Below are 13,384 nucleotides of genomic sequence, written 5' to 3'. Positions count from 1 at the left end.
TTTAGCTAAAAGTTAGCGTTTTCGAACATCGTGTCCTCGGACGAATTTTAGGCCCGGCGAGATTGGACGGCGGATAGCAAATAAGATATAATGGTACCTATTATATGATGAATCAGAAGCCACCGCCCATACTAAACTTTGAAAGCACCAATAAGCAGGCCATGTAGAGCGTATAGAAAGAAGAATTCCCAGGTGCCTAGACAAGGTGGAAGGTTAGCGACCACCTGGGAAACTCAAAACATATGGAAGAACTCAGTAGCCAGCGCAAGTTCCACGCTGTTATATGCTGCTCCGTTTCCGAATTTGGAGGACGCAGGCAGTCGACCGAGAGGGATGAAAATGAAGATTACGGGAGGCCAAGAACCAACATTGGACTGAGGCTTAGAACTTACAAGAAAAGGAAGATAATATATTTCACCTTCTCAGTAGATCGTTAAATCGTTGGGTATAGGGTCAGATAGGCTCAAGCATTTAGATTCTAAAGGAAAATTTTTTATCATTAAAGTATTTCGTGTCCGTTCCTGGAGTCATGTTCTAAATTTTTTACATTGGAATACTTAACAAAATATAGTTTCTTCGTCTTTTGTTCTTAAAACACTTTCTAATTCATTTGTTACTATGATTCTGATTTAGACTTATCTAAACCGTGTAAGGATAGTCGGTGTAATCGAAAAAGCAACCAAATTTAATTACTATTTTATTTCAGACATGAGTCGAAATATCCACGTAAAGATTAACGAATCTTATACTTAATTATGGATACATACGTTAAAATTACGCAATTTTCTATCATTATCGTAAATCTTCTGCAGAGTTCTTGGTTTCATACCTTCTCCTAAATCCTAATTTGCTAACCTTCAGATTAGAAATATACAAAACTTGTATAACTACCTCTAGCTTGCTTAACTTTCAAATAAAGTTGTAATTCTGATTGAAATTAAACTCTGCACAAATTATTGGCATAAAATAAAATCTAGTATAAATGACAAAATCTTAATGTAACTTACATACATATGTCCGTTTAGATATACAATTAAACGTCAATATTATTTTTTAAAAGTGCTTAACGCCAATGTCCGCCGCCCCTATTCCCACCCCTGTTCCCACCTCTCGATCCAAATTGTTGATTATTTCCACGATTTTGGTTCTGGAATCCTTGACGTTGATTATTAAATCCGCCAGGCATTGAACGCCAATTACCCCCTGAATTATTTCTCTGATTGTTCGGGTTGTTATTGTTTCCACCAAAGTTATTATTACCACCATAGTTTCTGCCCTGATTATTACCACCATAGCCGCCACCATTATTTCTGTTGTTCGAGAAATTATTGTTGCCGAAATTGTTGTTGCCTCGATTATTGTTCTGCTGTTGAAATCTGTTGCGATCAGAATATTGGTTTCGATCAGAATATTGGTTGCGATTATCTGAAATGAGAGGGTGTTGTTCAATTATTTCATATTGGCTTTTATAGAATATAAAGCAGGAACGACAGCGCTATTGAAACAAAAATGTGGATGATTAATGTAATCTTGTCGTTATTTTGAAAAAATCCCACGTACACAAATCCCATTTAATTTTAATTTCCTTTGAAACACATCATATTCCTCCATTCAATTCCCTGCGCTCCAAAGAGAATAAATGAGAGAAAACACAGCAGATTTGCAGTAAGAGTGCCTAGTTTGTATTCAATTATTATAATATAAAATCCCATCTAACCGAGTTATGTTAATACACTCAAGTAGGGAGAAATTCAAACACTCGAAACATTTCAAAAGTAACATCAATAGCGCAATGGTAGAAACTCGAAAACTCGTTCAAGTAATCGACCCTCAATGCGTACTTTAGTTTCACTTTCCCTATCAGAACACTTGTTACTCATTACGCTTCAACAAGAGGGTTGTTAGTGGCTTGCTATGTTACGTTTAAGGTGCTAAATAGAGAAAAATTGTAAAAACAAAATTTGTTAATTAAAACAACTTTTCTTGTAAGGAGCGCCTACTACATCTGCAAGCAAGTGAACTACTTGAATTCAAATGATCTGAAAGAAATGGAGATGCTGATGGTTGCATGAAGTTGCTGGAGTTTTATTCTGAACCAGTTTTCGTATCCTTCATTGATATAATTTCGCTGCACTGGAAAAACACTTTGCACTACTTGAACTGAACGTTTTTATTGTAAATTAAACGACATCCTAGGAATGAATGAAATGCAACTGCATTGTAAGGAAGCATTGAAAGAGAGCTAAATTTACTCCGAATAATGAGATGGCAAACCCTTTGCAAAACGTCTGATGAGGGTTTATTTCTAAATCGCTAATGAATCTACTATATTGCAATAAACCTAGTACATGTAATGCTACAATATCTAAGTTCAGTTAAGGACAAGTGCATATCTTTTTAGAAAAAAGGTGAATACAAGAGTTTAAAAGGTTAGCAAAATCAGCCACCACAATCATAAGCAAAATATTAACTGATCGCTTGTCCCATCGATAAGTGTTTAAAATTAAGATTTCTTGCTTCTATATGATAGATGTCAAGCAGTAGACTGCAAGATAGACTAATGCGAAATATAGATGTTTGGGAGCTCGTCGTCCCTCGTCTACCTAGTCTTTTAGTGCATGGTGATAGCCTTGCTATTAACAAAATGTTGTGGATCTAGACTGAAAAGTCGAAAAACATCTCCATCAATCAAAGGTATTATGCGAACCGTGTTCATTCGATAGTTTACAATCAGGACTAATTGTATTTAAACCGCCTCGGTGAGTAAGCTTGACCTTACCGTACTGCGGGGACCATGGCACGGCGGACCAACTGACTCCAATATTCGCGGGAATCAAATGAGTAAAGAAATTAAAAACCCCAAAAAAGGTGAACAGTAACAAAAAAATGGGTTCCCACACCGCACTGAAACTCCATCAGGCAGAGGTGCAACTCTACAATACTGATAACCAAATGATAACATCCAAGAAAGGATAAGTTGGCAAGTGAGGGAATTGAGCCAAGCTCAATATTGGCCTGGCGCGAAGACCGCAGCTAGGAAACCTCGGGTAGACTAAGGGCGAAGGAAGAAGCAAGGAGACCTTACGTTAACTATGCTAGTGTGGTGAAAGGCATCCAACTGACCATACCACCTAAATACTCACCAGTGAAAAGCAGGAAATCATAGAAGATCTTATCATCAGGCAGATAGATACCCGATGGAGCTTGTGTTCACCGGCATACGGAGAGCAAATGGAGAATGTACGACCATATCTCCGTTAATACTAAAAATTTCGAAAAATGGAGCTTGATTCGTGATATCTAGCTTAGAGGTTACGGGCAACGTGCTGGAAAATTGGCTGGAAAATGGAAGAATCTTTTGAAAAACCTTAAAAAGCCAGTACAAAAGGAGGTGAACTCGGAGAACATGCTGGATTGGCACAGAACCATAGTCCCTAAATTACTAGGCTAAAATGGAGAACTGTCGACATAATTATGTCGGGTATTATATACCAGGGGCACACATGGCGACAGTCTACCTTCCCAAAGCCGCAGCGATGGAGACAGAGGAACTTCTGAACTCATTAATTGAAAAACGATACTTCGGAGCACACATCAGATGGAAATCCTACCAAGATCCCTGAAGGAATCGTGGAGGCTGTAAAATCGAAAGTGCACGATTGAGCAAGAAAGAGGACCTGCTGCTTTTTCAGGAGGTGAAGCTGGATGACCTATACCTACATTTGCTTTACGTACAATAGGAGCGTGTTACGGCGGAGGACGATAGAGAGAGAGCTTCAACCATTAATGGAGCCAATTACTAGCACAAAGATAACCCATGTAAACCTTCACCATGCAAAAGTTGCATCTGCAGTAATTGAATTGCATGCACAATTTTCAAGGACAATGTTGGAATAGTGGTGGCTCAAGAACTCTGGGTTTACCGAGGTCAGATTCCTAGTCTACAGAGAAGAAGTGGGCAAGTAATTTGAAATTCTTCGTGTGAAAAACTCAGAGTTTGATTCATTCTTAAATCCAAATTAAAATATATATACCAGTTTCTGATCTGAAATCGTAACCGGCGAGAGAATTCGAGAGACAATCGTTCCATCAGGCGACTTCCCAGTCTAACTAGTCGTTGGACTGCTGATTTTTACAACAAGATGACGCTACTATACGATGCCAACACACATAATATGAATTGATCCTTAGCAGTAGATTATAAGCACACAATGTGGAAGTACGCCAACAATCGTAACCAGCATCAGGCAAGAGGTGCTAGACATAACCCTAGGAAAAACTCTTATGAATGAGCTAGCCAAGAATTGGAAAGTGTCCGAATGTCAGAGAATAATAACATCCAGCGTTGAGGTAACTTTAAAACAGTGAAAATAGTAAAAAAAACAGCAGAAAAGGTTAGAATTCTTTCATAAGCACCTGAGCAATAAAATGGCTTATTTAGACGCAGGCGGTGATATCAGGAATGAACTGGAATGGGAGACAGCGGTGGAATGCCTCAACAGTCTTCGTTGACACGTATGAAGCCAGCTGCGGAGTTAAAACAGTCATTTCAACAAAAGATATATCCTGATGGAATAGCAACTTAGCCAGAATGGGAACAGAAGTCTGAAAACTCTTCAACTAGGCAAAACAAACGACGTATAACAATGCAACCACAGAAGCAAGACGAAAAAGCTTCGAAAAATTCTGTGAAGTGTTTGAAAATACCACAAAAACAGCCACACAAGGCTGTAGCCAGGGTTAGGATCTGAAACAAAAAAACTGAGAAGGACAGCGGGATTCGGGAACCAAATGCTAAAGGACAGGCAAGTAGAAGCACCAACAGATACCAATTCTATTGTCATAAACGCAATCTAAGATTGTGTTGAAAAACAGTGACTTACTCTCTTCCTCAGTACAGGGCTACCTAGTAGCAAATCTACTAAGGAAGGAAGTAAGTGCGTCTAATAATGCATCTATATACGCAATAACAAACTAATTGTAGTAGCAGAGCTACTGGTTTTTTTTAATAAAACTGAACTATATCGAGAAACTAAAACGATGATTTGGAGTATGTTGGCGAACTCTTCAGTTAACAATTGCTGGAATACAGGTCCAGGATTACGCGGACAATATTGTATTAATCTATAGGAATAAGTATGAGGACCCCTATATAACGAAATCTAATTTGATTGAGAAATTCTAATACCAGATGCAAGAAAACATTCGCTAGGAAGCACCAGCTTGATCACTTAAGAACGATTAGATTTTATGGCATAGAAGAAGATTAAAATTCTTTCTAGGCGATATCTCGAATTATTGATACCAGTTATTAAGGTACTTAGGAACAACCAAATGAACTCTAAACTGGTATCGGAATGCCTTGATAGACTGAATACGTTTGGCTCACACAATAAGATCTGGATACTCTGGGTTCCAGGTTATATTGGATTAGAAAGCAATGAGGCAGCGGATGAGCTTACCAGGAATGGAACAGTCCAGAATGCTCATAGAGGGATATGAGCCCAAGTGCTCGCAGGATTTTTTAAACCTCACCAAGAAGGATCAAAGAAGAACCTTAGAATTATAGTGGAAACGGTCACAAGTCACTCCAGGCAAAATTAATACCTGAGGAAGCTCAGGATTTTTGCAAACACTATCGCCAGATTCTGCGGCGGAAGTGAAGAAATCTCTATACATATTCTGGGACAATGTTCGGCACTTGTGCGAAGCAGGTTAAGGCATCCGAGCATATATATTCCAATATATATACGATTAAACACCTAGAAGTAGTAAACACCTCAAAATTCCTGCCGCTTATAGCCGTGGTCGATATACAGGGTGTGGCAGCATAACTTCCTTTTTTAAAATGCGGGCCACTCAGTTAGTTGATGTCATAGCGGAGCGCTAGTGGTCTCGTTCAAGAGGGGATACTGTAAAGTTTTGTCCCGACACGGTTCAGTCGCCATCATGCTTTGGAATAGTGAGGAGCGTGCCTTTGCCGTTGAGGTTTACTTTTCAAGCGGATGTTCGGTTATTGCAACACAGCGTGCATTTCGGAATCGCTTTAATTTAGCCCCGTTGGCTCCCGTCCCAGACCGCAAATCAATTGTTACATGGGTCACTACATTCAGACAAACTGCAGGTGCGACAAAAGGAAGAACTGGAGTCCCTCGGTAGATCACCTGAGAACATTGAAGCAGTGAGAGCGTCAATGTTGCGATCGCCACGGTGTTCTGCGCGCAAACACGCATCTGCCCTTGGACTATCCGATCGTTCTGTGAGAAGAATTCTTCGTGATGATCTTCATTTTCATCCCTATAAGATGGCGATAGTGCAGGAACTTTCAGAACGTGACTTCAATTCTCGGATGAACGCGTATGAGCTTCTTCTTGATATCGTTCCCGAGGGTGCTATTGTTTTTTTTAGCGATGAAGCCCATTTTCATTTGTGTGGGTCGGTTAACAAACAAAACATGCGGTACTGGGCTGACACCAACCCTCGAGAATTGCATCAAAAGCCTTTGCATTCACCCAAAGTCACAGTGCGGTGTGCAATTTCCTCAGCTGGAATTATTGGTCCCTGGTTTTTTGATGAAAATGAGGTTACAGTGACAATGAATTCGGATCGGTATGTAAACATGCTACAGAATTTTTTTTTCCCACGGCTAGAAAATTTGGATTTGGGGGACACTTGGTTCCAACAAGACGATGCAACAGCACACACTTCAAGAGCATCGATGGCTGTTTTGAGGGAACACTTTCCAGAGCGCCTTTTCTCAATTAGAGGCGATTTGGAATGGCCGGCACGCTCTCCCGATCTGTTCCCTTGTGATTTTTTTCTATGGGGTTTTTTTGAAATCCCGTGTTTATGTGAACCGTCCAAGAACCCTACAAGATTTGAAGACCAACATCCAAGAAGAAATTGCCAACATAACACCTGCTATGCTAACAAGAGTCATGTCAAACGCCAGAAATCGCTTTACGCAATGTATGGAGAATGGGGGACGTCACCTAACAGATTTGATCTTCAAAACAATGTAAATAAAAACTGTAGACATGAACCTACATCATAAAAGATAAATATTTTCCGATACATACAATAGTTTTTATTGAGTTTTGAAAAAAGGAAGTTATGCTGCCGCACCCTGTACTATAATTAATAGGCACGTTATAATGATTAAAATGGCACAATCGTTCTTTTGGGACGCAGTGCAACTTCCCCTAATTCCCTAAAAATTGAATTGATCGATGTCTTAGATGCACAGATCAAGCAGCTGCGATATACAGTCGTTAAAAAGATCCGTCTAGCCAAGTTTAACCACTTTCTAAAACAAAGTCTTCATTGAAATGAAATATGTGCGGATTTCATTCTGGAAATTTGCCAACAAATTTATCACTCCTTCCTACAGTCAGGCCTCCGACAATTGTGCTTGGATAATGTAAATTTTTATGATTCACAGCTAATTTTATGTTGTGAATTTTATTATTTTTCTCTAAATATGACTTCGACGATAAAGTTAAAGACAAGGTTGATTCACTCCTCCTACTCCACTTTTAAATATTCCAGGCATTCAAAGTTAATGGAAAGCGTTGATAAACGAAAACTGCACGCAAAGTACCAGTCAAGGTTCAAAAAATAGGATTGAAGCCAGAAACTTCGGCATTAAACCCCCGCTAAAAAATATGGAAAAAATATTTCACCCCATGAAATTTTGTTGAAAGAATACAATTACATTCAATGAGACGTATCTGAATTTCAAAATGAAAATTCAAAAACACGCGTGTCACCTCTTGCTTTTAATAGATCAAACAAAAGGAACGATAATATACGAACCCATATAATGCAGCCATTCATTGTGCGGTTCCAATGCCCTTCAAGCTTTAATTCATATCATTCGTGACGTGGTGCACAGAATCCAAGAAATCCTTATTTCTCGTTCATGTTTAAGGGAGCATTACTTGTCGTTCATACATACAGAGTACAGCTATGATTTTTGATATCCTGCAGGATATGAATACCGTATGTACCCGTACATAGTATTTCAAGTGAAATTTTCGAAAAGAAATTACCGTATAGATCACATTCTATAGTATGTGTGCCTATGACGCCCTCACAATGGGGGGCAATTACCAGCAGGGACCAAGAACGTTTGCACGAACTGAAGGCAAGTATAAAAAGCTACGCCAGGATAAATGAGAATTTGTTCATTAAACATTGAAAATGCCATTGTTGTGTGAAACTTTATAATTGGTGTAATTTCACTTTAATTGGAACTCATTGGGCGTGATAAGGTAGTGATGAGAGCGGCAGCATTCATTCAGACCACTTTCATTTTATTAAATCGTACAAGCCCGCGTGGTAGACACCATTAAAAATCAAAACCTTAGTTTTTTTCAATTATCTGCTTTGATTTAAAAAGTACATAGGTCATTTTAAAATTACCCAGTGTGGAAACTACGAAAAATTCTGGCATATTCTGGTATAGACAGAATTTCACAAAGTTTATGATATACTATCATTAAGCTTATTTGAATAGATATCGAAATGGAAGGTATTTTGCGGCGTAGATTTAGCACTCACAAAAAATATTTAGCCGATTTATTTGACGCCCTGGCAGTTGGAGCTTAAGAATACACTGAAAGTCTCCCCTGCTTGCCATAAAAGGCGGCTGAAAGGGATTGGAATTTGTGGGCTAGCAACCTGCAAATTTCGAAACTTTACTGGCTCCGGAACGTCAACAACGCCTCGGATAGGAACTGACCTCATGACTACGGCCTTTGGCTATCGAAAACTGTTTATGATTAATAATTATAATAATCGTTGGCGCAACAATCCAATTGGATCAGAGCCTTGAAGTGTGTTAGAGTACTTCATTGAAGACCATAACGGAACACTACAAGAATATAGTGCCGTGTAGGGGGCCAATGTGGTCAGCATTGCGATCGCCCGAGATTATTACCCTGATTTCACTCAGGTACTCATTCACAGCTGAGTCGACTGATATCCGACGTCAAATGACGATAAAAATCCCACTGCCACCAGTGAGATTTGAACCGCAACATTTCGTACGACAGCCTTGTGCTCTAACCACTCAGCTATCCCACAAGGACCCACAGTATATTCTCCGGAGCTCTGAAGAGCACTCCCTCCAAGTTTGGTGGTAGCAGATGCAAATCAGGTATTAGACGATTGCTGATCACTACCATAAGGTGTGACTTGGGAATAGACTTGGGAATAGAATTCTAACAGGATACTGACTGCAAGATACAAGTCAAGGAACGTCACAATTGTACAGTGCTACGCACCAAGGAATATTTCTGATATAGAGGAGAGAGGTACTTTCTTTCTGTAGGCAACAATAACACGAAGTTCAGGAGGGGATTTCTGAAGGTAATTTTGTATGATGGTTGATCTGAATACCGTGGTCAACTCTAACAACACCTTGCTCGGCGGCCATGATCTTGGTGACCGTAAGAAAGCGATGAAAGGTTTGTAGACTTCTGCAACTTTCATCGCCTGGGTATCGGCGGTACACTGTTCGAGCACGCAGCCTCCACAAAGTTAGTTGGATATCAAGTGATCGGCCATGGACATCTAATCGGAATAATCATATCCCAATCATCTGTTGCTGCTAAGAATTTTCTTCTCAATGTGCGTAACAGAAAACATGCTAAAATCGGCCTCGAAAGAGACTATCACATCTCCTTAGCCCAAAGGCAAGCGGAGAAGACCCGACCGGCAATGGCTCTCTTCATTTACAGCCAAGACTATCCAGGACCAGACCAGGAAGGCTAGGCGATCTAGCTATGAAAACCACATCATCGCAAGCCACTAAGCTTCACTTTGTCAACGAAATTACGAGTCCCTCTCTCAATAATTTATTAGAGAGTACGCGACCAACCCTAACAAGTCGGGAAACCGGGCGGAAACTGGACACTTAGGTATGAAAGGTTTTGTGTATTTCTTTTATAGAGACATTTGAATGTGCATTTGTCCCATTAGCACGTAATATATGCACATATTATATGAGAATATCCACATTCAGGTGATATTACCATTCAAAGTCTTGAATTTGCAAAGAAGCGGCAACTTTGACCTATTATAACTTTGTTAGTAATTGTACATTGTTGCAAAAACTCTTGGTGCTAGAATGAACTTAAGGGGAATTACTAAAAATTATAATAATATACTATTATTAACTTTGTTTAAACAGATATCGGTATGGAGAGTATTTCGGAACCTAGGAACCATATAGTGGCAGTCTCTTAATTTTTTTCAAATTTTTCGATTTGGTAGTTCCTGAGAATGGGTCCGTTAAACAAATGATCACTTTCCACCTCCCGCACTCCCCACCTTTCCAACAAAAGTCAACACTAAGACCGCGGAAAGTACTAACCGAGATCTTTCACTTGATACTCCGTATAACTATATTTTATGAAAAAAAAAAATTACACCCCTTGTATGGGATACCCCTTAAATTCAACATAGAATTATGTAACTCACTGAAGGCTAAACGTTCATACATGCGTATGCAAGCCAATAAAAAGCTGTCCCACTGCTAAAGTACAAAAAGAAGGGAATATACCCAATAAATGATTCAAAAAGAGTCCTTTTTCATACTACGCACAATCTTTATATATAAAAGGAGAAATGTGCTCGTAACGATTCTGCCATACAACAATCTGCCTAACTTTTTTATACATTAACAACAGGTAAAATTTTAGGAAAAATCAGGGGGTTTCAAATCTCTAGCTTAATCTGAAGTATGATGAAAATATAATTCAAATTGCCAAAAGGTGTGGCTGGACCCATGCGCCCAGGAGAGGGTTAAATAGCTGTAGCGTGCAGTGCCGGCAGAGTACGTAAGTCCGAATCTTGGAAAGCAAAACCCCACGGCCAAAGCAACATCCAAGACGAAGTATCTGGGGAACTCTGGGCATTCCCTATGGACTACGCTACACGCAAGTCCAATTTCACCATGTCGTGGGCTTGCCAGGCAGGGCCAGTAGGAGATTGGCAACGTGTTGCAAGACCATGACACAATGGCTGGCTTTTCGTAGTTCCTCGGCGGGCTCAGTCTGTGACCCGTTGGCGACTGTTATAAGTGGATGGGGGAGGACTTGGCCGCCTATAACAATACCCGATCGCAAGAGCTCTTGTGCTATGCATACCATGCCGCCAAACTCGGCGTACCCTACAACTCGTTTTACTGAAGCTACGGAAAAGAAGGACAAATCCTTAGGCACTTTCTTTGCGATTGCCCAGCTTTACCTAGAGTCAGGCTACAGGCACTAAGTAAATAATTCTTTAAGGACCTCAAAGAGATTTGTAGCTGCAGGATTGGTGTGCTACTTTCCTCTGTGAATGCTACGGACTAATTCTGAAGATCTGATCCGAGTGGAGTCTGACCACCCCTCCACTCTCCCTTGCTCATACCATAGCAGTTATAGTCTTAGGAGTTTGTGGCATCAAAATGGCGTACCATAACACCAATGGAGGTCCTCGGAGCGACCACTGATATCTACCCATTTACCCTAGAACCACAAGTCTCACGATTTGTTTTATTCTTATTTCAGATAATCAGAGCGGTCAGAATCAGTGTGGTTGTTGAGCACTTCTTTTAAGGTTTTGTGAGTGAGTCGATCTCTGTCTGTCTATCACACCCGATTTCTCGGAAACGGCTAAACCAATTGTCACGAAACTTGACGAGAACATGTGATCTGTGACTCCCTGTACGTACAACGGTGACATCATTTTGACTGGATTTAAGCCCCCCCCCCCCCATACATGTGAAAATGAGGTGTAATTCTTTTTCACAGTCACGTTGAGTATCATATGAAACGGTTCAATTAGTAGGGAGGCAGAGAGTTGTTAGCTCAAGGAACCTCCCCCCCCCCGCCGATCGAGTTAAATCTTCTTCAAAATAAGGAGAGCCCAAACATAATGCGCCACACGACTCCAGCTGCCAGTACTCTTAAGCATCTCTCTGCCAATGTTATCTGGAGAGAGCTTCCTTGTGTCTGTATAAAGCTGCTGACGAAAGCCGTCCCACCTTCGATAAGAGAAAAAGGTGTATTCAGAATCGTCCGCCACTCCATTGCAGAACACACAATCAGGAGACCACGCCTTCCCAATCCTGTGCAGGTAAGACTGAAAACCTCCATGCCCGCTTAGAAGTTGGGTAAGGAAGTAATCAATCTCACCGTACATTCGGTTCAGCCACGGGTCTAAATTATCGATGAACCGCGCAGCCCATCTGCCTCTTGTCTCATTTTGCCAAAAGAGTTGCCACTCGGAAGGGTACATTGACATTCTTCACTTAAGTTTTCGCCCTTACGGCGGTAAATAGCTTTACGCTCCTTGGGAGGGAAATCATAAAAAAGCATGATTAAGGAAGGAAAAAAGTACCAGGAAATCCTGCGTCCTTCGCAGTGTTCAGCGATTATGATTGCAAATGCACTCAAATTCGAAATTAAGCCTTGAACTCGAGGTAGGAAGCGAGCAATGTACCCTTTGTTAGTTAGTCCATTGCAGCAAGAGGAACCCTTTCATGACGGCAAACCAACTAAAAGACGAACGTGATTTGGCAGCTATGGTTCAAATTGTTCGCCGGCGATCTGTAACGATCCCTCTGTAACGGCATGTTTAAGTTCGCCAAAACCCATTTAAGTTGGGAGACCGAGAAATGGAGAAACATTTTGTAGTCTGATGGGTCCAAGATTGTTTTGTATGGTGGCAAAGGGTCCCCAGTTAATCAGTTAATCAAAGCGGTTCAAGCATTATGGTGTGAACTTGCTTTTCATTCTATGGTGTAGGCAATATATTGGATAAAATCAACGATGGACTAAAATGTTTATTTCTATATATTGGAAAACATCATGCTGCCTTACGCCACTGATGGAATGCTGATAAAATAGATCTTTTACGAAGACAACGACCCAAAACATACGAGCCGAAAAGCAAAGAAGTGGTTCCAGGACAATAAGGCGGAGGTGTTGAAGTGACCAGCGCAATCGCTCGACGCCGTTAGTATTGGAAAACCCGACCGATCGGTGTAAGGCCATTATTAAAAATAAAGGTCGTGCAACTAAGTATTAAGCATAATTTATGTTTTTTTTATTTAAATGTATTAATGTTTAAGTTGTTTTTAAACCAAAGGTCGACTCCTAGTTTTCTTGAGCCCTCGTTTTTCGTACTCCTGCCACTTTGTTCGATTTTTTAAACAAAAAAAAGGAATTATGTTTATTTTTCTTTTGGATACCATTACTGGATAGTTTTTCTGTTATTTGAAAATAAAAAAAGTAACAAAAGTTGAATGCCAAGTCAGACTCACAATCATTTGAATTGCTGTCTAACACTCGCTGCTATTATTTTTTTCGCAGCTCTATATATTCAAGGAATA

The 13,384-nt window shown here is 40.2% G+C and overlaps 1 protein-coding gene across 1 annotated transcript in view; it reads right to left on the bottom strand.

The window, feature by feature from the left end:
• Window positions 1-683: 683 nt before the first annotated feature.
• The window catches only part of LOC119658332 (5'-3' exoribonuclease 2 homolog), a 42,950-nt gene continuing 30,249 nt past the window's right edge, over window positions 684-13,384 (bottom strand). The window contains exon 10 of the mRNA XM_038065671.1: window positions 684-1,425. Within this exon, the coding sequence (XP_037921599.1) occupies window positions 1,064-1,425 (362 nt within the window). The 3' untranslated portion in view covers window positions 684-1,063. The remainder of the gene's footprint in view (window positions 1,426-13,384) is intronic.

This window comes from Hermetia illucens, chromosome 5 (genome assembly GCF_905115235.1).
Source record: "Hermetia illucens chromosome 5, iHerIll2.2.curated.20191125, whole genome shotgun sequence".
NCBI classification, from domain to species: Eukaryota; Metazoa; Arthropoda; class Insecta; order Diptera; family Stratiomyidae; genus Hermetia; species Hermetia illucens.
Note: the sequence above shows the minus strand (reverse complement) of the source record. Positions and strands in the feature narration are given on the sequence as shown.